The 25,937-nt window shown below is 46.4% G+C and overlaps 1 protein-coding gene across 2 annotated transcripts; it reads left to right on the forward strand.

Moving 5' to 3' along the window:
* The first annotated feature begins 1,139 nt into the window (after positions 1-1,139).
* On the forward strand, positions 1,140-25,359 carry LOC134572455 (regulator of G-protein signaling 3-like). Of its 2 annotated transcripts, none has more exons than XM_063431436.1 (7): positions 1,140-1,219; positions 15,310-15,750; positions 19,364-19,440; positions 19,532-19,600; positions 19,731-19,792; positions 21,948-22,114; positions 23,452-25,359. In XM_063431436.1, the coding sequence occupies exons 2-7, from the start codon at positions 15,310-15,312 to the stop codon at positions 23,629-23,631; spliced, it is 996 nt and encodes a 331-aa protein (XP_063287506.1). In that variant the 5' UTR covers positions 1,140-1,219; the 3' UTR covers positions 23,632-25,359. The 2 variants fall into 2 exon arrangements, with proteins under 2 accessions (XP_063287506.1, XP_063287505.1); XM_063431435.1 differs by lacking the exon at positions 1,140-1,219 and adding an exon at positions 4,021-4,116.
* The last annotated feature ends 578 nt before the right edge of the window (positions 25,360-25,937 follow it).

Here is a 25,937-nt window from a genome sequence, read left to right on the forward strand (position 1 = left end):
TGAGGTGTATGGCAGGCAGGGAGGGATTCATGGGGTAATTACATGGTCTAGAGGGGATATGGCAGGCAGGGAGGGGTACAAGGTGTGGTCATTACATAGTTTTGAGGGGTATGGCAGGCAGGTAAGGGTACAGGGGGTTAATTACATGGTGGAGATGGTAGGGGGAGAGGTACAGGGCACGGATCCAGGGGAGGAGGTGTGGATGAGGTGTATGGCAGGGAGGGATTCATGGGGTAATTACATGGTGTAGAGGTGGAGATGGAAAGGGGAGAGGTACAGGGCATGGATTCAGAGGAGGGGGAGAAGGTGGGGTAATTACATGGTGTAGAGGTGGAGATGACAGGGGGAGAGGCAGTGGTTGTATGGCTAGATATATCTAGCTGGCTGTGTAGATAGATGGCTAGCTGTGTAGATAGATGGATAGATGGCTAGCTGTAAATATAGATGGTTAGCTGTGTAGATAGGTTAGATAGATGGCTGATAGAAGGCTAGCTGTATAGATAGATGGCTAGCTGTAAATATAGATGGGTAGTTGTGTAGATAGATGGCTAGCTGTAAATATAGATGGCTAGCTGTATAGATAGATGGGTAGTTGTGTAGATAGATGGCTAGCAATGTATATAGATGGCTATCTGTATAGATAGATAGCTGTATAGATAGATGGCTAGTTGTGTAGATAGATGGCTATCTGTATAGATAGATAGCTGTGTAGATAGATGGCTAGCTGTATAGATAGATGGCTAGTTGTGTAGATAGATGGCTATCTGTATAGATAGATAGCTGTGTAGATAGATGGCTAGCTGTATAGATAGATGGCTAGTTGTGCAGATAGATGGCTAGCTGTGTAGATAGATGGCTAGCTGTGCAGATAGATGGCTAATGTGCAGATAGATGGCTAGCTGTGTAGATAGATGGCTAGCTGTGCAGATAGATGGCTAGCTGTGCAGATAGATGGCTAGCTGTGTAGATAGATGGCTAGCTGTAAATATAGATGGCTAGCTGTAAAGATAGATGCTAGCAGTATGGCTCAGTAGAAGCACAGATAGGGCTAGTAGCAGTATGACAGCAGTAAGAAGCCCAGATCAATAGCCATGGGGTAGGCGGGAGCATGTCAGAGGCAGGGAGGGAGGGGAGATAAGAGGGAGATATGGAGTTTACTCGAAGAAGAGCCTGGAGAGGACATAGCGCTGGACAAACCCGGAAGGTTGATAAATAAGAAGTGAGGAGTTCGCCAGGGCGGGGACAATAAAAAGGCGACCACAGATAATGGGGAGGGGGGGGGAGAGATGCAACTCCCATCAGCCTTAGTCAGCACCACCTGGCGTGTAACGATGGGACTTCTAGTCCAATAGCAGCAGCTACAGCCCTGGGGTGACAGGTAGGGCAACAGGTGGGGGTGAGGGGGTATGACAGGCAGAGAGGGGTATAGAGAGGGTAAGTACATGGTAGAGGGGTTATAACAGGAGGAGGGGTACAGGGGGTAATTACATGGTAGAGGGGTTATAACAGGGGGAGGGGTACAGGGGGTAATCACATGGTAGAGGGGTTATAACATGGGGAGGGGTACAGGGGGTAATTACATGGTAGAGGGGTTATAACAGGGGAAGGGGTACAGGGGGTAATTACATGGTAGAGGGGTTAAAACAGGGGAAGGGGTACAGGGGGTAATTACATGGTAGAGGGGTTATAACATGGGGAGGGGTACATGGGGTAATTACATGGTAGAGGGGTTATAACAGGGGGAGGGGTACAGTGGGTAATTACATGGTAGAGGGGTTATAACAGGGGGAGAGGTACAGGGGGTAATTACATGGTAGATGGGTTATAACGGGGGGGGGGTACAGGGGGTAAGTACATGGTAGATGGGTTATAACGGAGGGGGGGTACAGGGGGTAATTACATGGTAGAGGGGTTATAACGGGGAAGGGGTACAGGGGGTAATTACATGGTAGAGGGGTTATAACAGGGGAGGGGTACAGGGGGTAATTACATGGTAGAGGGGTTATAACAGGGGGAGGGGTACAGGGGGTAATTTCATGGTAGAGGGGTTATAACAGGAAAAGTGGTACAGGGGGTAATTACATGGTAGAGGGGTTATAACATGGGGAGGAGTACAGGGGGTAATTTCATGGTAGAGGGGTTATAACAGGGGAAGGGGTACAGGAGGTAATTACATGGTAGAGGGGTTATAACAGGGGGAGGGGTACAGGGGGTAAGTACATGGTAGAGGGGTTATAACAGGGGGAGGGGTACAGGGGGTAATTACATGGTAGAGGGGTTATAACAGGGGGAGGGGTACAGGGGGTAATTACATGGTAGAGGGGTTATAACGGGGAAGGGGTACAGGGGGTAATTACATGGTAGAGGGGTTATAACAGGGGGAGGGGTACAGGGGGTAATTACATGGTAGAGGGGTTATAACATGGGGAGGGGTACAGGGGGTAATTACATGGTAGAGGGGTTATAACATGGGGAGGGGTACAGGGGGTAATTACATGGTAGAGGGGTTATAACATGGGGAGGGGTACAGGGGGTAATTACATGGTAGAGGGGTTATAACAGGGGGAGGCGTACAGGGGGTAATTACATGGTAGAGGGGTTATAACAGGGAAGGGGTACAGGGGTAATTACATGGTAGAGGGGTTATAACAGGGGGAGGGGTACAGGGGGTAATTACATGGTAGAGGGGTTATAACAGGGGGAGGGTTACAGGGAATAATTACATGGTAGAGGGGTTATAACAGGGGGAGGGGTACAGGGGGTAATTACATGGTAGAGGGGTTATAACAGGGGAAAGGCTACAGGGGGTAATTACATGGTAGAGGAGTTATAACAGGGGAAGGGGTACAGGGGGTAATTACATGGTAAAGGGGTTATAACAGGGGGAGGGGTACAGGGGGTAATTACATGGTAGAGGGGTTATAACAGGGGAAAGGCTACAGGGGGTAATTACATGGTAGAGGAGTTATAACAGGGGAAGGGGTACAGGGGGTAATTACATGGTAAAGGGGTTATAACAGGGGGAGGGGTACAGGGGGTAATTACATGGTAAAGGGGTTATAACAGGGGAGGGGTACAGGGGGTAATTACATGGTAGAGGGGTTATAACAGGGGAAGGGGTACAGGGGGTAATTTCATGGTAGAGGGGTTATAACAGGGAAGGGGTACAGGGGGTAATTACATGGTAGAGGGGTTATAACAGGGAAGGGGTACAGGGGGTAATTACATGGTAGAGGGGTTATAACAGGGAAGGGGTACAGGGGGTAATTACATGTTAGAGGGGTTATAACAGGGGGAGGGGTACAGGGGGTAATTACATGGTAGAGGGGGTATGGCAGGCAGTAAGGGGTACAGGGGGTAATTACATAGTGGAGATTGTAGGGGGAGAGGTACAGGGCATGGATTAAGGGGAGGAGGTGTGGGTGAGGTGCATGGCAGGCAGTGAGGGGTTCATGGGGTAATTACATGGTCTAGAGCGGGTATGGCAGGCAGGGAGGGGTAGAAGGTGGGGTAATTACATGGTGTTGATGGGATATGGCAGGCAGGTAGGGGTACAGGGCATGGATTCAGGGGAGGTGGGGGGAGAGGGGTATTTCAGGCAGGGAGGGGTACAAGGTGGGGGTAATTACATGGCGTAGAGGTGGAGATGGCAGGGGGAGAGGTACAGGGCATGGATTCAGGGGAGGGGGTAAGGGAGAGGGGGTATGGCAGGCAGGGAGGGGTATAAGGTGGGGTAATTACATTGTGTTGATGGGATATGGCAGGCAGGGAGGGGTACAAGGTGGGGTAATTAAATGGTGTAGAGGTGGAGATGGCAGGGGGAGAGGTACAGGGCATGGATTCAGGGGAGGTGGGGTGGAGGGGGTATGGCAGGCAGGGAGAGGTACAAGGTGGGGTAATTACATGGTGTAGAGGTGGAGATGGCAGGGGGAGAGGTACAGGGCATGGATTCAGGGGAGGGGGAGGAGGTGGGGAGATGGAGGAGCGTCACAGACTGGGGGAGGAGAGACCCAGGACACACATACACACACTCACAGAGACACTGCAGTGACATAGCACAGGGAGACTCCCAGACACTGCAGGGGAACCACAGGAGCTGACACTCTACACCACAAGGTGAGTCCAGCACAGGGCACAGCGCTGCATGCTGGGAGTGGGCACCCACTGCTGTCTGCGCTACAGGTACATGGTGCAGAGTGTGACAGCTATCTACCACCTAGTCTGGCTGACCACCCCTGTCTGTCACCAGCTTTATTTTAACCCATGTGCTCCTGGGTGGGGGGAAAAGTATCTTATTAACCTGTTGAGTCCTGGGGGTTAGCCCAATGCTTTGCAGTGCTCTGCGCTGGGCACACCTCTGGCACCCACAGGGTTAAGTTGGTTGCATGGTTGCATGGTGTTATATTTGTTGGTTTGGCACAGTTATTTATTGTAAATATGGAGGGAGTGCTGGACTTGTACGGACACCTCCCGATCAGTCCTGTGGGTTTCATTTGGGTTTAATTTGTTCATCACATGGTTTGTAAAGAAATAGTAATAACATTCAGCTGAGTGCCATCACTCCCTGCTATCCCAGCCCTGGCACCATGACTGGCAGACCTCCCCAGCATCTGCCATGCTTGCACCCTATAGCCCTCCCTGGCACCATAACTGGCAGACCTACCCAGGATCTACCCTCTATAGTCCTCCCTGGCACCATGACTGACAGACTGCCCCAATATCTGCCCTGCCTGCACACTATAGCCCTACCTGGCACCATGACTGGCAGACATCCCCAGGACCTGTCCTGCCTGTACCCTATAATCCTCCCTGGCACCATAATCCTCCCCAGGATCTGCCATGCCTGCACCCTTTAGCCCCCCCTTGTACCATGACAGGCAGACTGTCCCAGGATCTGCCCTCCATGCACCATTTAGCCCTCCCTGGCACCATGACTGGCAGACCTCCCCAGCATCTGCCCTGCTTGCACCCTATAGCCCTCCCTGGCACCATAACTGGCAGACCTACCCAGGATCTACCCTCTATAGTTCTCCCTGGCACCATGACTGACAGACTGCCCCAATATCTGCCCTGCCTGCACACTATAGCCCTACCTGGCACCATGACTGGCAGACATCCCCAGGATCTGTCCTGCCTGTACCCTATAATCCTCCCTGGCACCATAATCCTCCCCAGGATCTGCCATGCCTGCACCCTATAGCCCCCCCTGGTACCATGACAGGCAGACTGTCCCAGGATCTGCCCTCCATGCACCATTTAGCCCTCCCTGGCACCATGACTGGCAGACCTCCCCAGCATCTGTCCTGCCTGTACCCTAAAATCCTCCCTGGCACCATGACTGGCAGACCTCCCCAAGATCTGCCGTCAATATTCCTCCCTGGCACCATGACTCCCTGGTGCCTGTACCCTATAGCTCTACCTGGCACCATGACTGGCAGGCTGCCCCCAGGATCTGCCCTGATTGCACCCTGTAGCCCTCCCTGGCACCATGACTGGCAGACTGCCCTATGATCTGCCCTGCTTGCACCCTATAGCTCTCCATGGCACCATGACTGTCAGACCTTCCAGGATCTGCCCTGCTTGCACCCTATAGCCCTCCCTGGCAATATGACTGGCAGACCTAGGATCTGTTTTGCCTGCCCTCTATAGCCCTTCCTAGCACCATGACTGGCAGACCTTCCAGGATCTGTCCTGCCTGCCCTCTATAGCCCTCCCTGGCACCATGACTGGCAGACTGCCCCAGGATCTGCTCAGCTTGCACCCTTTAGCCCTTCCTGGCACCATGACTGGCAGCCCTTCCAGGATCTGCCATGCCTGCACTCTATAGCCCCCCCTGGGACCATGACTGACAGACAACCCCAGGATCTGCCATGCGGCACCCTATAACCCTCCCTGGCACATGACTGGCATAATGCCCCAGGATCTGCCCTCCATGCACCCTATAGCCCTCCCTAGCACCATGACTAGCAGTCCTCCCCAGGATCTGTTCTGCTTTTACCCATGACTGGCACACTGCCCCCAAAATCTGCCCTGCCTGCACACTATAGCCCTCCCTGGCACCATGACTGGCAGACCTTCCAGGATCTGTTTTGCCTGCCCTCTATAGCCCTTCCTAGCACCATGACTGGCAGACCTTCCAGGATCTGTCCTGCCTGCCCTCTATAGCCCTCCCTGGCACCATGACTGGCAGACTGCCCCAGGATCTGCTCAGCTTGCACCCTTTAGCCCTTCCTGGCACCATGACTGGCAGCCCTTCCAGGATCTGCCATGCCTGCACTCTATAGCCCCCCCTGGGACCATGACTGACAGACAACCCCAGGATCTGCCATGCGGCACCCTATAACCCTCCCTGGCACATGACTGGCATAATGCCCCAGGATCTGCCCTCCATGCACCCTATAGCCCTCCCTAGCACCATGACTGGCAGACCTTCCAGGATCTGTCCTGCCTGCCCTCTATAGCCCTCCCTGGCACCATGACAGGCAGACTGCCCCAGGATCTGGCCTACTTGCACCCTATAGCCCTTCCTGGCACCATGACTGGCAGACCTTCCAGGATCTGCCATGCCTGCACTCTGTAGCCCACCCTGGGACCATGACTGGCAGACTGCCCCAGGATCAACCATACTTGCAACCTATAGCTCTCCCTGGATCAATCACTGAGAGACTACCCCATGATCTGTACTGCTTGCACTCTATAGCCCTCCCTGGCACCATGACTGGCACATTGCCCCAAGATCTGCCCTGCTTGCACCCAGAGCCCTTCCTGGCACTGGTTAGAGGTAACTACCACACAGAGGGCCCTGTGTCAGCTCATTATCAATGCAGCACTATCCAAACCCACCACTCAGGGCCCTACACATCACCCCACCACACTCAGCGCCCCACATCTCACCCCACCACACTCCGTGCCCCACATCTCATCCCACCACACTCATTGCCCCACACATCATCCCACCACATTCATTGCCTCACATGTCATGCCACCACACTCAGTGCCCCATACCTCACCCCACCACACTCAGTGCCGTACACATCTCCCCACCACACTTAGTGCCTTACACCACCACACTCCGTGCCCCACGCATCATCCAACCACACTTAGTGCCCCACGTCATCCCACCACGCTCAGTGCTCCACATGTCATCCTACCACATCCACGTCATCCCACCACACTCAGTGCTCCACATGTCATCCTACCACATCCAGTGCCCCACGTCATCCCACCACACTCAGTGCTCCACATGTCATCCTACCACATCCAGTGCCCCACGTCATCCCACCACACTCTGTGACCCACACCTCATCCTTCCTGCCTTCACTAAACCCACTAATTGGTGCCCAACACCTCACCCCTGGAGGTTCTTCAGTCACAACCCAACACACTTGGTTGCCCCACACATCACCCCACCACATTCAATGCCGTACACATCACCCCACCACACTCAGTGCTGTACACATCAATACACCACACTCAGTGCCCCACACCTCACACCGCCACACTCATTGCCCCACACCTCACACCGCCACACTCATTGCCCCACACATCATCCAACCACACTTAGTGCCCCACATGTCATCCCACCACACTCTGTGCCCCACACATCCTTCCTGCCTTCATTAAACCCACTAATCGTATAAAAGAGCTCCAATGGCTAGATATCAGCTTACGGGCAGGGCTCTCTTACCTCTTGTATTTGTCTGTGTATATTGTACGTTTCTCCACTAATTGTACAGCGCTGCGGAATCTGTTGGCGCTTTATAAATAGCAATAATAAATAAATAAATAATCGGTGCCCAACACCTCACCCCTGGAGGTTCTTCAGTCACAACCCAACACACTTGGTTGCCCCACAACTCATCCAACCACATTCAGTACCCCACTTTACACCTTACAGCGTTTCTTTACACCCCTCCACATTCAGTGTCCTTCCAACAGGCTCTTCATCCCTGCACCCTCTGTGAACTCACTACACCCGTGCCTCATACCTCCTCTGTAACCGACTTTTCACCCCTGCAGCCCTCTCTGCTCCCCAACCTCACCATTATCTGTGCCCCATCCATCATCGCACCTATTCCTACAGCCCTTTCTGCTGCACCAGAGTGGCCAGCCTCGACCCCCATCCTTGCGCCCTCTCTGAATCTCCCACACACTATGCCCAATCACCTCAGCCCTGCCTATTATAGATACCCCACCTAGCCCAGCCATCACTCCCTGCCTCCCTCTCTCTCACATACTGTTTGTGAATAGCCAAACGATAGTCTGTCACAGCAGCTCACCCCCAGCATTATGGATAACCTGCACATGTAGTGCCCTGCAGCCCTGTCTGCTAATGACTCACCCTCACAGTGTCCTGTCCTTGCATTACTTTCCTCGCTGACAGCTTACAATTCTCACTGTGAGCCCACATTTAGATGTTTGGCAGAAAGCTGCACAAGCTGCCATCTTTAGTTTGACTACAATTCCCATCATCTGTCCGCTTTCTGGCTGGGGCTAGTAGTAGTTGCAGTCTGACTACTGACTGCCCACAGGTTGCCTAAACCGTAAACATCTCTCCTTCTACCTCTGTATTAATATCCTGTATAGTGTCGGTTTCATAATAAAGCCTCCATTCCTGGTGGTCTGATGGTTTCTCCCCCTACATCCCGTTTCCCTTTCATGTTTTCGTGTCCTTTTGATGTGTTTTCCCATTGCCTCTCCTTCTGGCTTTGATTATCTCCCCATCCTCACTGTGTCCCAGCTCATCGGCTGCTTGTTTTCTGTGCATCCATTCCATCCAGTGTTTACAGAAATGGTGGTGAGAGCATGGAATCGCCTTCCAGCAGAGATGGTAGGGGGAATCTAACATCCTGTTGGTAGTATAAGTGTCACTTGTTTTATGTTTTGATGTTCTGGTTTTATTTTTTTAAGTCCCCTCAAGTCCAACACTGATTGTTTTGCCTACACCCGTACACATACCCTGACTTTATCACCGTAACGCCATCCTGCCCTGTTTGCTAATTGTGTTCTGAGCCCATGTTACACGCCGCCATGTCTCCAGTAACTCCGGCCTGCTTGACAGAGCGCGGATACTCCGAGCTTTCCACCCACTCAGACCCTGCTCTGTCTCTAACACCTCGGCCCAGTCCTACAACCCTCTCTGCTGTGCCTGCTCTCTGTTTTGTGTAAGCATCTTAATTATCAGTTAGCGAAGAACATCTGTATAGTCATGTAAACACAGGGATCTATCTGTAAACACACATATTCCCATGCACATGTGTGTGCGGGCACACATGAAGATACAGTTAGTGTGTGTGTGTCGGTCGTTAAGACTGAGTGACCAGACCCCTATAGGGCCTGCAAGCTGGGGGGTACATACTCCCTGTGCACGGCTGCCTATTCACATGAAAACCTTTACACGTCCAACTGTAATAATGGATATACACGTACACCTACGGTAGCTGTATCCACTTAAGTAGTTATAGTGCAGGAAGAGAACAATATATGATTGCCAAACAGGTTATATAATCTGGTAGTGATCAAAGTTACAGAAAGAAAAACAATCTAGCTGAACCTGTTAGTACTCGGGCTCATAAAAAGCAGAACATACAGAGCTAGCACTCCAACTCACACAAAACAAAGCACGCAGAACTCCAACTCACACAATGCACAGCACGTAGAACTAGCACTCCAACTCACACAACGCATAGCATGCAGAAATAGCACTCCAACTCACACAAAGCAAAGTATGCAGAACTCCAACTCACACAATGCACAGCACGTAGAACTAGCACTCCAACTCACACAACGCATAGCATGCAGAAATAGCACTCCAACTCACACAAAGCAAAGTACGCAGAACTCCAACTCACACAATGCACAGCATGCAGAAATGGCACTCCAACTCACATAACGCACAGCATGCAGAGCTAGCACTCCAACTCACACAATGCACAGCATGCAGAAATGGCACTCCAACTCACACAACGCACAGCATGCAGAGCTAGCACTCCAACTCACACAATGCACAGCATGCAGAAATGGCACTCCAACTCACACAAAACAAAGCACATAGAACTAGCACTCCAACTCACACAAAGCAGAGCATGCAGAACTAGTACTCCAACTCACACAATGCACAGCATGCAGAACTAGTACTCCAACTCACACAAAGCAAAGTACACAGAACTCCAACTCACACAATGCACAGCATGCCGAACTAGCACTCCAACTCACACAACACACAGCATGCAGAAATGGCACTCCAACTCACACAACGCACAGCATGCAGAGCTAGCACTCCAACTCACACAAAGCACAGCATGCAGAACTAACACTCCAACTCACACAATGCACAGCATGCAGAACTAGCACTCCAACTCACACAACGCACAGCATGCAGAGCTAGCACTCCAACTCACACAAAGCACAGCATGCAGAACTAGCACTCCAACTCACACAAAGCAAAGTACGCAGAACTAGCACTCCAACTAACACAATGCACAGCATGCAGAGCTAGCACTCCAACTCACACAAAGCAAAGTACGCAGAACTAGCACTCCAACTCACACAATGCACAGCATGCCGAACTAGCACTCCAACTCACACAACACATAGCATGCAGGACTAGCACTCCAACTCACACAACACACAGCATGCAGAAATGGCACTCCAACTCACACAACGCACAGCATGCAGAGCTAGCACTCCAACTCACACAAAGCACAGCATGCAGAACTAGCACTCCAACTCACACAAAGCAAAGTACGCAGAACTAGCACTCCAACTCACACAATGCACAGCATGCAGAGGTAGCACTCCAACTCACACAAAGCACAGCATGCAGAGCTAGCACTCCAACTCACACAAAGCAAAGTACGCAGAACTAGCACTCCAACTCACACAAAGCACAGCATGCAGAGCTAGCACTCCAACTCACACAACGCACAGCATGCAGAGCTAGCACTCCAACTCACACAACGCACAGCATGCAGAGGTAGCACTCCAACTCACACAAAGCAAAGTACGCAGAACTAGCACTCCAACTCACACAAAGCACAGCATGCAGAGCTAGCACTCCAACTCACACAAAGCACAGCATGCAGAGCTAGCACTCCAACTCACACAAAGCACAGCATGCAGATCTTTCCTGCTTTGACAGAGCTTGTGCTCTAACTCGTACAAAGCTGAGCTTTGCTTCCCCAACAGTCACGCAGAGCCTTGCTTCCCACAAAAGTCTTTGTATAACAGTGGTTGGATAACCTTGATTTGTGTGCAGAGCGTTGCAGAACCTCACTGAAAGACAGAGCTGTGCAGAACCACAATTAATGCAGAGATTTATAGCTCCAAAGTATTTAATGTGCAGATCTGTGAACAGCCGTACATAGAGCTTTAACTCGTGCAGAACCATGACCTTGGTTTATGTGCAGAGCCATACAGAACCTCATCTTGCGCATTGACAATAACACAGAATGGAAAGTCGTGCAGAGCCCCGCAGAGCATCATCTTACACGGGGCATATCTCATAGAACCTCGACTAGTGCCCAGCCATACAGAACCTCATCTCACGCAGAGTAAATCACTCAGAACCTTGACTCGTGCAGAGCCACACAGAGCCTCATCTCACACCGAGACAAAGACGACCTTGGTTTATGTGCAGAGCCAGACATAACCTTGGCTCTGGCGCAGAGCGATGCAGAGCCCCCGTAATTGACTGCTGGTGAATTTATAGTGGCAATATTGCAGATGGTTTGCCTGGCTAATTACGAAGAAGAACAAAAAATAAATTCTAAGTGCCTGGGAAAAAAAACCCAATATATCCTTCATTGAAACAAATGATTTCCACCAAAACTCGAACTAATGAAAACATCTGCATGCACAAGACGTGTCCTGATAACGCAGACTTCCATGTCAGTCCCATGTCATCGTGCTACACATATGACTCAGTTTGTGCATAAGTGAATTATACAATCCCGGTGAATGGCATTGCTCGGAGCTCATCCCATTCACCTGTCACTAGTACTTTATATTGTCTATTATCTCCTGCGTCACTTGGTTGCTCACTCCTCTGCTGTTTGTTATTTACCCTAAGAAAGTCTCACGGTTTATTCAAATAACCGCAATTAGAAGACTTCATGTTCCCTGCTGCAACAGGATATAAAATATTCTCTCCAGCTATCCGATTAGCCTGTCCCTGGAAATCTTGATTTTCAAATGAAGGAGCATCAAGTTGGATGTGAGCAAGTTGAGCGTAGAATCATAGCCAGTAAAGGCCTGGGGCTACGGTTCTCTCAACTTGACCATTGGAAGCCAAAAGGTAGAACCCCAGTTGTTTCAAGACTACAATTCCCATGATGCTTTGTCAGCAAGGCAATCAAGGGATTAGTTCCAATTTAGCTGGCGTTCTACGTTATGACCCCTTGTGTCCTGGGGTATAAGTGTCACGGATAATGATGTAGGTTTAAAAATATAATTATACCCTAGGGGACAAGGGTTGTAGGCGTCTTTCATGATGTTTTGGGTTAGTTTACAACTTTTCAGTTATTGCTGATCTAACACTGTCATGCAGCTCAGCCAGGGAAAGCTCATGGGATTTGTAGTACATCATTAGCTGCAGATCAATAGTCTGTGTTTTACTGAGGGGGGGTGATTGCAAACGTTTAAAGGCAGATGTTACTAGTTTCTACATTCACACCTATACAGCAGTATCTCATCACCCGTTATACATTCATTCACCCATGCCCACCAGGGCGTGTAACTTCTCACCCATGCCTACCTTGGCTGGTGACATTTCACCCATGCCGGCCGGGGCTAGTAACTTCCCATCCATGTCACTCTGGGCTGATTGCCACTCACCCTATATTACAAGGGGTGGGGAGGCACTCCTGAACACCTGTGTTAAATTGGCGATATGTATTTTTTCAGCAGTATGATGTGCGGTGATTCTGTCTGTGAATGGGAAATTGTAAGATCTCCCAGTCTGGGAGCCGGACAGTTGTCTATGTGAACACCTGTCTGTTAAAATGGTGTTTTTACACTTTCCGTTCAACCAGTTAATATCTTACTATACCTTAACCCAATTACCTCTAACTGTCCTCCACTCCCACAACTACCTACCTCCTAACTGTCCCCCACTCCCACAACTATCTACAGCCTAACTGTCCCCTAATCCTACACCTACCTACAGCCTAACTGTCCCCCACTCCCACAACTACCTACCGCCTAACTGTCCCCCACTCCCACAACTACCTACCGCCTAACTGTCCCCCACTCCCACAACTATCTACAGCCTAACTGTCCCCCACTCCCACAACTACCTACAGCCTAACTGTCCCCTAATCCTACAACTACCTACAGCCAAACTGTCCCCCACTCCCACAACTACCTACAGCCTAACTATCCCCCACTCCCACAACTACCTACCGCCTAACTGTCCCCCACTCCCACAACTATCTACAGCCTAACTGTCCCCCACTCCCACAACTACCTACAGCCTAACTGTCCCCTAATCCTACAACTACCTACAGCATAACTGTCCTCCACTCCCACAACTATCTACAGCCTAATTGTCCCCCACAATTACCAACAGTCTAACCGTCCCCCACAACCACCTACAGCCTAGTAGTCCCCTGCTCCCAAACCTACCTACAGCATAACTGTCCCCCACTCCTACAACTACCTACAGCCTAACTGTCCCCCACTCCCACAACTATCTACAGCCTAATTGTCCCCCACAATTACCAACAGTCTAACCTTCCCCCACAACCACCTACAGCCTAGTAGTCCACTGCTCCCATAACTACCTACAGCGTAACTGTCCCCCACTCCCAGAACTACCTACAGCCTAACTATCCCCCACTCCCATAACTACCTACAGCGGAACTGTCCCCCACTCCCAGAACTACCTACAGCGTAACTGTCCCCCACTCCCACAACTACCTACAGCCTAGCAGTCCCCAGCACACTCCCTCCATAGAGCCTAACCCCTCTTCAGTTCACACAGGTCTACAAGACTCCCCACACAGATTCACACCAGATTCACCTCAGATACTCACCCTTACCTGGCAGTCTCTAGCCTTACACTCCCCTCACACTCACCTGCCAGACACTCCCCCATGGATGCTTTGCTTGCAGTCCCCTAATACAGACCCTCTACAAGTTTTGTAACCTTCATCTAAAAGACACACCTGCCATGTGCCCCCCAATGTGACCACGTGTCTGATCCCCACAGAAACATGTTTGTGTTGCAGCCCCTCAGATTTATGGGTTTTCATATCATTAAAAAAGGGGTGTCAAGTTTCAAGCCAGAGTAACGGATTTGGTAAAAAATCTGCAAATCTAATATTTTTTCCAATTATTTTTATTTATTTTTTTCATCTAAAGTTTGAACATTCCCATTTTAGTGAATGAATCTTTGAATCTTGCTCGTTTCTGTGCTCAGAGCAGGGATGGGATTTTCTGTTTTTCTCGATGCTTTCTGTGATATCTTTTTTGTTATGTATACACAATATACATATTTTTCTTCCAATTCCCATGGACTCATTGTCGAGAAAAATAAATCCAGTCTTTAACATTTCAAGAAAGGCCCTCTGCTCAGAGTAAGAGTCCGTGCCCATCCAGTATAATATAAAAATGACTTGCCCAAAGAGCTTGCACCTCTCTCAATCTGCGTAAAAAAATCCAAAAATATCTCCCGGCTTTTTTTTTTTTTTGCCAGTAAATCTCTTTTGTTCTTTGTGTTTTGTTTTTAAGTTTTTCTATTTATGTATTTATTTTTAAGTGGGAGGGAGCAGACGCACACCACATGATAAGTAAACAAGGAAGTAGAAATGCGTAAGATAACGCACAGCAATTTGCCTGGTATGTTACTTTATGATACACTAAAACCTACAGATCTCTGTGCTAGTGTCCCTTTAAAGCCTAATAAACAACCTTCCCCCCAGCCGATCTTCTCAAAGTTTTCAGACTATCTAAATGCCATGGCTAGTAGGAAGCAAGTCTCCCACCGCTTTCAGTTCTTCGCTCTGAGGCATAAATGCTATTTTTAAAGAACTGTGAGATAAATGGAGTGTTTCTCTTGGTACACAGCCATCAATTTATCACACCGCAGGGGAAAAGATATGTTCTATGTGTCACCTTGTAGGGGGCAAGAGGGACTTTAAATGCTCTGCCGTCACGGTGTGGTCAGCCTGTTGCAATCTGGTTACTGTGGTCCAAGAGTCACATCACGTTCAGCTTCTTGGCTTGCTTGTAGGGAGTCATAGTATTCAGGAGGTTAAGGTCCAACCTGTGGACTGTCATATAATGTTCTTTTTCTCACTCTTTTTGCAGATGCTCAATGTATTTAACCCCCTTCGTAAATCTGGCAGTGACACCTGCCTCTCACCTGACAACCCCCAGCACTGGAAACGTGCAGCTATCAGAAGAGCCCCACCGGCTGCAATCCCTGCCTCCGCATCGAGCCCTGCATCCCCCTTCCCGGTGCCTGAAGTACGGGTAGAGCGCTCTTTCAGCGCCGGCCATTTGGTGTGTGACAGCGAGGAGGAGGAGGGCACAGATGGAGCATCACTTGGGGTCCCCAGGTCTATGTGGAGGACACGAAGTGAGTCCCACTTGGACACGGGTGGTGGAGACGAAACACTTGTAGCAAAGGAGAAGTCCGGCAGCGGATGGAGCTTGCCATCGCCAAAGACCATGAGGAAGAAGAGGAGGGCTGCAAAGGTGACAGCGGCAAAACAAAACCTGCTGTCCTTTTTTATGGGATCCTTTAAGGTAAATACAGTGTACAAATAAATACCTTAAGGGATGGGGACAGAATGACACTGGCTGCAAGGTGACACAGTGACACAAAAAGACTCTGACCCTCACATTTATGTGTCAAATCAAATACCGGTGTGCTCTGGCCCTCTCTTCCATTCCATCTATCAGTGTGCAGTCTCTAAACCTCTCCTCCATACCGTCTATCAGTGTGCAGTCTCTAAACCTCTCCTCCATACCGTCTATCAGTGTGCAGTCTCTAAACCTCTCTTCCAAGCCGTCTATCAGTGCGCAGTCTCTAAACCTCTCTTCCATTCCATCTATCAGTGTGCAGTGTCTAAACCTCTCTCTTTACGTCTATCAGTGTGCAGCCTCTAAACCTCTCTTCCAAGCCGTCCATCAGTGCGCAGTCTCTAAACCTCTCTCTCGTTCCATCTATCAGTGTGCAGTCTCTAAACCTCTCTCATCCGTCTATCAGTGTGCAGTCTCTAAACCTCTCTCGTTCCGTCTATCGGTGTGCAGTCTCTAAACCTCTCTCTCGTTCCGTCTAGCAGTGTGCAGTCTCTAAACCTCTCTCTCGTTCCATCTATCAATGTGCAGTCTCTAAACCTCTCTCTCGTTCCGTCTATCAGTGTGCAGTCTCTAAACCTCTCTCTCGTTCCGTCTAGCAGTGTGCAGTTTCTAAACCTCTCTCTCGTTCCATCTATCAATGTGCAGTCTCTAAACCTCTCTCCCGTTCCATCTATCAGTGTGCAGTCTCTAAACCCATCTTGCATTCTCTTTTATTCTGCAGTCTCTTTCCTCTGTGCAGTTCTCAGGATAAAGAGCTAGGCGTACCAGCTAACCGTTACTGGCATGTGTCCATGTAGCTGCACAGACTGTGTTTATCAGATGCTCACACAGAGCGGACTGGCAGATAGGTGCATGGAGGCTTAATGAACGTATATTAGAAGAGGTGGGGTGCAGACACGAGATGTGTACTATCCTGTTTATCAGCAATGCTACGTTATCTCATTTAAAAAGGGGGCGTAGTATGACGGAGAAAAGGAAATAAGAAAGATTAAGATATGTAAGGTGAGAGACATAGGTGGGTGTAAAAGGGGTATATGGAATGGGACAGACACGTGTGTGAAATGCAAGCAACAAAATGGGGAGTGAGAGGCGTGCGTGAAGAGAGGAAATTGCTGTGAGTGGTGATAATTGGAGTGAGTAATGGGAGTGAAGGAAATGATGTAACGTGTGTAGGGGAATGGATCTAGAGCGAGTGACATATTGAGAGATTTGGGGTGTATGGTGGGGGGGGGGGGGGGGGATTATTAGATGATTAATAAGAGCCAGAACGAGAATTAGTCATGAGAGTTAGAATCCAAGGGGGACTTGGGAATTTGTCACTGAGGTAAAAGCAGGAAGGAATTAGAGGGTGATTAAAACACCTCAAAATATAGCAAATCAGAAAACAAACATGTATCCAGCTTGCAGATTCTCAGCTATGTGAATCGCACACAGACATGAGATCAGAACTGGGATAATGGTTTTCCTTAATTTAATAACTGGAGCTCATTGATGGCATGAGGGAGATAGTGGGGTGCTCTGAAAACAGGGGAAGTAGACTCCGTGAAAATAGGAGGGGCACCCACAAACAGGGGATAGAGAGAGGATGTGCTTGGAGAGCAAAGGAGCTTGGTGGGGTCAGGTCGGTAGACTGACTTGCCATTTCCTGTTCTCCCCCTCAGAGTTACAGCCTTTATAATAACAGCTGCTTTCCCACAGCCTCTGTTAATTAACTCCTTCCCTGCTAAACCTACGGGGCCGGTGCTGGGTATGGCACGGGGAACTATCTACAGTTTGACAAGTATTAAGGCCTTTTGGCCTGTAATTGTGGGAGGGGCGTATGACACACCTCTTCCCTACTTAAGGGACACCCCTTACCTGGCTCCATATCGTTCGAGGTCAGCGCTGCATCACCCTCCCACCCACTCCTCATTATTAACTCCTTTTCTCTTTACATTTCTTCTTGGTGGGCCCTCTTTATTTACAGGCCTACCTCATCGTCGGTTCCGGCACACCACAACCGACTTGCTCTTTTAATACCATCCTACACTTATCAGTGTTTGTATCTTCTGTACTATCATGAGCCCTTAACACAAATATATATATATAATATGATAAAGATCCCAGCTTCTGTGAAACTGGCACAGAGACCTGCAAATATGCTGATAATGTAAATGTATAAACCCAAAAACCACTAAAAACAGATATAATAATATAATCAAGAACAGACGATAACTGCCCAATGGCTGCCCTGCGCCCTTAGTTCCTGCGCCGAATGATTTTCTGTTTATTGGTGTCATTACAGAAAGGACCTGTGCCATTTGGCACAGGGTTCGTCCAGAACCAAAATGTGAAGAAGGCCCCACCATTTGCTGGAGCATGCCATGGTAGATCTACAAAGCTTGTTATGTCTGGGACAGGCAATAGCCTTCTCATTGCTGTATGGATACAATTCACAATATGAAAAGCAGGTCCTCAGATTATTAGGAATACTTGCTAGTGTCCATAGAATGTCGGAGTCGGTATTCAGAGTCTAATCACCTCGATTAAGGAAGGATAGGCCGGCCTGGTACAAACCCCTTACTTAATATTGTATTAACCTTTCTGCCAAGTGCACTGTAAGATATCCATTGAGACTAATGACTTCCAATACAGAAAACATCCATTAGATTGGTAAAATCACTTTAGAAGCTACTGTTGGCTGGAAAATGGAGACTTTATAGAGATTTATCCATAATGACTAAGGAATAATGGTCAGCACCAAAACAAACCGCTTCATAGATATATTGCATTTATATTCCTGTAAAGTGTATCATAAATATATATTATATCAATCACTTTGTATATATATTGTTGTACTAACGGCTGAAGACATAGAAACCTCTGCACAACTTAAAGCGGTATAGGAATTCTACCACTCTACAAGAGATATAGATATTATTGTCATTTACTGGTGTATTGCCAATAAATTCTTCATTGCTGTGTAGAGAAAGCCGTGATGAGCCTCATCCATTAACACAATGAGATATATGCAGAGTCTAGTGGCTTAGGCTGGGATGACGGTAAATCTCTTAGATCAGTAATGTCTAAGCTTGGCATCTCAGTGGTCAACCTGGCTAATCGTGATGCAAAGTGGCGTTCATTGACATCAGGAGTCAAGGTTACGTAGCCTCTGGCCAGTTCACAAGTCGAGAAGAAATATGTCCTGCTCGCTTGGATTGTACCGTATGCTTAGGATACATCTTTAGAAGGAATGTGGGCTGATTGCATTCTGAGGTTAAAGGTGTATCTAGAAAAAGAAACTATATCTAAATATAGAATAGTGTGTGTTTGTCACACGTTGTTATCACAGAAGACGACACACACAAACACATTTTATGTGATACTATCTTTATTGGTAAGAAGCACTACGAGAAAAGCTCCTATTTTAGATTGTAAGCTCCTTTGGGCCAGGCCCTCTTGACCTACTCTTCCCATGTGTCAAATGTGTTTTGTTTGAATTAATTGTTTGTTTTACCTATTGTACAGCGCTGTAGAATATGCTGATGGTATATCAATAATTAGAATTGTTTTGCAGTCTCTAGCCTCGAGTGTGGAAGCAGACATTGGCTCCACGTGTGAAACTGACAGAGGGCAGCGGTCCAAAAAGAAAGAGTGAGTATAGTCCTACTCCCCCAAAATCTAATCTCACTGATGTTTAATAGAAATGTATGTATTAATTGGTGTGTATTGTACATTCATACAGACAAAAGCAGAAGAAAGGTCACCTGTCTCTGTTTCGACTCTGGCCATCCCATTCATCTCATATTGGACGGTAATATTACTTTGATATATTTTTCTTAATGTCACCTACCCCCATCCCCCCTCCTTTATATAAATATATTTGCGTACTACTTGCGTACTGTTTTAACGTCTCAAACTGTCTTTCTCTTTTGCTTCCACAGGCCAAGTCTAGAAGAAATACAAAGTTGGGGACAGTCTCTTGATAGTCTCCTCGCTCACCCATGTAAGTAAAACAGCTTATTTCTGGTCTCCTACACTTTTTATTTTGGAGGGTAGCTCATATTCTCCGTAAATGTGTCTTTTCTTATCTCTTTGTCTCCTCGATTCCTCCCACTTTTTCTTTTGGTAATTGTATCACAAATAGTAACGTTTGTTCGTTCGTTTACAATCCACGGCTCAGAGAAACATTTTAGCTTTGACCATGAAAAGAACTGTACTCCTTTCATCCCTAATTTGGATGAATGTTTATCACATGATTTTAATAAATTTAAATTTGAATTCAAAGGATTTTGAGTCGGACTGAGTATGTCAGATGACTTTCTTGAAATTCAAAGAATTCTTGAAATAGCTTTTTTTTTTTTTTTTTTTTTTTAAAAACCAAAGAAACAACCATATAAACATATAATTTAATAAAGAATATCTTTTCGCTTGACCTTTTTAATCTACACGGCTGAAAGATCTGTATACCCGCAGGCAAAGGAAAGCCCAGCACAGACAAACTGATCTCTGACTCCTGCTGCTGCTGTTATTCTCGTATTGATTAACAATAACCGGTATGAAATCTCTCTCGCCTGGGGATTATTTACTAAACGGTGAATAGCACTGGTTTGAAACTCTAATTACAAAATCCAATAAACAAACTGTGACTGTAGCTGTTAGATAATCTTTCCTAATCACCCATGTTTTTTTTGCCTACAGTTTGCAGTTTGGTTTTTGTGTAGTTAGTGAATAAACCCCTAGACCCCTGTTTCTCTGGTTCCTGTACCCACGTGGGATGCTGTATTTGCTCTCTTAGCTCACACTTGTTTGCACACACAGAGCAAGTTGTGTGGCAGAGACGCACATTCTGTTACCATTCAGTATTCGCATGATAAATGCACTTACATTCGCATGATAAATGCACTTACAGTATTCTCCTCGACGCAGTGAATTGAATCCCCGTCTTCATTTGACGTGGTTAACTGACTCCGTAAAGGAGGGGTGTCTGTTCAGGTTTTATCTCAGATTGCTGAGATGCATAGAATTAAAAGGGTCCTAAATCCTTTTTGGTCCTTTTACTATCCGCACCCATTGTACAGAATTGATAAGAAAGGAATCAATGTACGTACATCAATTCTGGATAAGTCAGTGATTTAGGTGATCCCTAAAGGGGGGGGGGGGAGGTAGAAAGCATGAATCTGGCTGCATAACAAGACTTTAACTCAGTATTGCTTTACAGTGAGTATGTCTTCTTTTTAAAGTTTTTCTGAAATTAAATGTTTTTTACCAAAATATCTAGAACCAAATCAGCGTTGGCAGTATTTGACGGTTTGAACGGTTTGGATGTCCATGCTGGATCTAGAGGAAGCCTTATGTGCGCCTTCATGTTCTGCTTCATGTCCCCTGTTTTGAATAAGTGACTTTGTGACATTTGCCATAATGCCTGCAGGGATATTGATGGATACAATGTCTATGTCACCTCCTAAAAGTCACTAGAGATCAGGGCTGTGAGCTTCAAGCACTCTGGATTCGCTCGCTGTTTGTGCTGTCTGTGCACATCAAGGGGAATGAGTGTATATCATCTCTTCCCCTTTTGGTGGGGCAGTTGCATACATTGCAGTACTCAACCACCTCTTGCACCAGAGCAGAACGATGCAGGGTCTGCAGAATACAGAGTGCATGCTCTCGCCATTCCCCATTACAGGCTGGTGGTAGAATCTCCGCTAATTATTGCCTGTGTATTTGTCTCTCACCCAGTGGAACATCATGAAGCTTCTCGTTTTCCTTACATTTGTATGGCCACCTATTGACCTGCAGTTACATAGTTACTGGGACAAGCTTTATTCCAGATCCACTCCATCACATTTTGTCATATCCCTTTTGTTCTCGGTCACTGATAAGCTCTTTCTATATCCTTTCCAGATCCACTTTCTCTCTGTTGTTTTTTTCAGGCTATAATTCTATCAATGTATTTTTCCTATCGCTGATAGTTTTTCTTCATTCTGCTAGACTTTCAAGCGATAATTTGATATCCCTCATTATTTTCCCTCTTCCGTCATGGCATTAGTAATTTACAGGATTTGTTATTCTCTGTTACTTAGTCTTTCCTCCTCTTCTCTTTATCTTTCCCGTCCCCATCCTAACACGCTCTCTCTCTCTCTCTCTCTCTCTCTCTGCAGACGGGCGCGCTGTTTTTCGAGTGTTCTTGCGGTCAGAGTTCAGTGATGAGAACTTGGATTTCTGGCTGGCCTGTGAAGATTATCGGGACACTCACCCCACCTTTATAATGCACAGCCGAGCACGTAAAATTTATCATCACTACATTGCATTTCAAGCACCCAAAGAGGTATGTGGTCCCTCAGTATTTTACTCTACTCTTAGAACATCCTAACCGGGTTATTCACTAACGTGTTTGGTGTTTGCTCACTAAAGAATTCAAAGGGATTTTAAGCCAGCATAGCCCAATTGCAAAAATTCCTTAAATTTATTTTTGTTGTGTTTCCAAATCTGTGTTGTTTGGCTCATTTCCAACAGTTCACACTTTACTGAATAACCGTGTACGTATCTTGCAGAATTCCGTGTATCACAGAGTCCATATCTTCAACTAATCGTTTTCCCTGAACCCATTAATAATATATCTGATACATTTCATTTTGTCGCATTCCTGCAGTTGAATTGCTTTTGATCTCGTTGACCTACACTTGCATGTCTGTACAGTTTGAGTATTTTTTATTTTTTTAAATTACACTGCAGCTTTACTAGGGTGTAAATCTTGCCGAAATATATAATGTTAACATTGCATGGCTGGGATTTAAAACTGGAGAAAATCTCTGGCCTTTACATCAAACCATGATCAATGTGTTCTATGATTTTTTGTACTTACAATCAACGAAGGGCATATTGTACCTAGTACGCTGTAAATCCGTTCCTTTGTGCTTAATACTCCTGTAGCCAACTGGAATCCATCAATGGATGTAGTAGATTTATATCAATGGAAATCTTCTTGTGTCCCTCACAAATTTTCACCTAGCCTTGTCTTCTGGTTTCAAAAAACATTTCTTTTTATTTGTATTTGATATAATTTTTATTATAAAATGAAGGGAAAAGGGTACAGAAAACAAAAATGTAAGAGGGGAGAGGGTAGATACAGAAAACAAAGGTAAAACAACTTCAACTGCGGTAATAATGAAGCCAGTTATGAAGAATTACCAACAGTCCAGAAATGTGGGTCAACCTAGTTGTCTTCTAATGGGGATATTAACAAAATATGGACTGTTAATAGTCCTTTCAGACTGGTTTCAGAAGTATTGATCTAACTCAGAGTTTGGAAACCTTCAGCACTACAGATGTTTTGTACTACATCTCCCATAATGCTGGCAAAGCATCAGGGAAGATGGAGTCCACAACATCTGGCATGCGGAAGGTTGCCTATTCATGATATCCATGAAGGTTGCCTAGCCAATTCAATCAGCATCTCCCCGAACCACCCCTGTGAAGAATCTTCATTCTGGTATATGTATTCAAAGTACACTCTAGCTCCCTGTATCATACCATCTGCAAATCACCTCTTGCAAGTCTAATATTTACCAATATTTGGCCTGTTCTGTAGACTCTCACACAAAGCCTTCCTCATACATTTTTTGTTAATAAATTGCATTAATCATTCATCCTTCTCCACTATAGGTAAACCTAGATGCCAGGACTAGAGAGTTAACAGAACATAACCTCCTACTCCCCACACGCACAACCTTTGATGAAGCCCAGCGTAGGATTTACGGCCTTATGGAGCGCGATTCATACCCACGCTTCTTACGCTCGGATCTCTATCAGAGTATGCTACATCCACCCAATGGATCTTGCTGAAGGGGATTCCAATTTGACAATCTAGGGGAAGAGTTGCCGATGCCCAAGACCTGGCTAAAAGACAGAGTTTCTGAAATAGAAAGCATATTTTCTGAACAGACATTCTGACTGACTGTATGACTGGTGTCAAGATGGAGTCAGCCATGCCAAAGCCTCCTGTGAGAGGCCAATTTGAAATGGGTAACCCTTAAATTATGTGCCATTCTAGGCTAAAGTGTAATTATACAAATGCTTCAATGCTATAGCCAGGAGGGTGAAACCGTTGTGAACACTAAAGCATTTGCCTTTAACCTTCTGCCATTTTGAAATGGGGTCACTTATGGTAACTTTGATTTTAGATGGTACTGGTTACATCAGCGCTTGTTGTTTGCGCTTGTGATAATGTCTGCAGTTTCAAACACTAATGGATATACCCGGAACCATTCTTCGTTTTTAAACAGGTTAATAGATTAGTCCTCCACTACTACTCGGGATGGACTTAGTAATGGTTTTATTAAGTTTCTGTTAAGAAACCCTATTAAGTATGTTGCGACAATGTTTGTTGGTAAGAACATGTGTAGATGTCGGACAATTTTAAACACTAATCTCTCATGAGCATCCGCCATTTTGAGCCAGAGTGAATACTCTCGTAGACTGGAGCATACGAGATTGGTCATTTTTAACTAATTGATATTGCATGACCCTCTGCTAAAAGAGAGTTAGCAGTGAGGTTCGAAAGGCTGCGGCCTGTGCTGCTGCATGTCATTGTAACACTGTATTTTAAGTTTGGCACCTGTAAATGTATTTAATATATATATATATTTTTTGTATTTTTTTTTTTTTTAAATCAAAACAGAGCCCACGATTTATTTTGAAATAACCGTCTATGGTGTGCTGGGATTATTTATTTTGTTGGATGCCATCCAATCTTTTGTAATTAACCTTTTATGTCACCTTCACAAATTCATGCACGTTTTTTTTTTTTTTTTTAACAAAAGATGAATTAGTCAGTCTTGCCACTTGATGGGAGTCAGCCATTTTAAACAAAGATGTCATATGAGCCATACACCATTTTGAACACTACTTATCTCTGATGTTTGGATGTCTCTCCTTTATGAAGTGATCTACGTTTTTGGAGAGTTCTGGGCTCGCTGCACCTCTCCTACCCCAAAAATGCTCTGCCATTTTTAACACTATGGATAACCTTTGAAGCCTTGCGCCATTTTTCTTTGCACTGTTAATGCCTTTTGCGCCTTCTCTGCTATTTTAAATGCCTCCATATTGATGCACTGAAACCATTTCCCTTTTCCTAAAACCATTATGCACGTTGCTGCCTCATTTAGAGTGGCTACCATTTTGAATAAAATGGGCCACATTGCTGTATATGTTGGTCAAAATTGTTTGTGTGAACCCATTGGCTCTAACTTGTCTGTAGATGTTGTACACAGTCAGTCAGTCATTTTAAAATCCCTTTGTCGGTAGAACCCCAAAGCTCCATTAATCATTGCTTCCTAACAAAAGACTTTCAGAGTATTTCTCTTATGCCATTAGTGTCCCGCCAAAATACTGACTGCGCGGCAGCTGATCAACGAGGTCCGGCTCAAGTCCTGCAGAGTTTTTGACATTTATTTGTGGCTACAAAATCAGGAATTTTTTGTTTTTTTTTCTTGGGTTTTTAAGTCTGAACATTTTTTTATGAGTAAATCTGTAATAAGTCTTAAGCACTGAATAAAGATATGCAGTATTGATTCGGGTCCAGAGTCTGACTTTTTGTACAAATTATTTCATTGGCCAAAATGAATATTTGATGTTCTATGAGCGTGTGCCACATATGAGCGTGGTTTCTAACATAAGTCCCATTTTTCCCATCTGGTCATTGGCAATTATAAGAGGTATGATGAGACCTGTTGTAATGTGTACATCCTTATACAGGAACTGTCTCCCAGGCAAAACCGAGAGGTAGTGTCCTCCTTGTCGGGGAACTATTATTCCCATGATCCCAGGAAGAAAGAATCCTTTCGACTTCCCCCTGTTGTACACCATCACACTTTTTATTCTGCCTTTTTGTTTTTTTTATGGCTCCTATATTAACGTGTTGCTGTTTAATGCCTGTTTCTTTGTACGTGTATGACGTAGGTAATGGATGGAAAATTAAAAGACTGAATATGTGGTTGTGTTCTTGGAAATTAAAGGTATTTGGTTAACCAGTGGGAGGGAGACATGCCTGAGTGCCAATCTGTCTTTGGATGCATGCCATCACAGTAGTCTGCGTATCTTTTGTTACAGCAGATTCCCAAACTCCCACAAGCCTTCGCCTTAGAAAGGTA

This window comes from Pelobates fuscus, chromosome 9 (genome assembly GCF_036172605.1).
Source record: "Pelobates fuscus isolate aPelFus1 chromosome 9, aPelFus1.pri, whole genome shotgun sequence".
NCBI classification, from domain to species: Eukaryota; Metazoa; Chordata; class Amphibia; order Anura; family Pelobatidae; genus Pelobates; species Pelobates fuscus.

Coding starts and splice junctions, on each gene's coding strand:
- LOC134572455 (XM_063431436.1), top strand. CDS start 15,310: ATGCTCAATGTATTTAACCCCCTTCGTAAATCTGGCAGTGACACCTGC. Junction 19,441..19,531: donor CAGCGGTCCAAAAAGAAAGA/GTGAGTATAGTC, acceptor ACATTCATACAG/ACAAAAGCAGAAGAAAGGTC. Junction 19,793..21,947: donor TAGTCTCCTCGCTCACCCAT/GTAAGTAAAACA, acceptor CTCTCTCTGCAG/ACGGGCGCGCTGTTTTTCGA.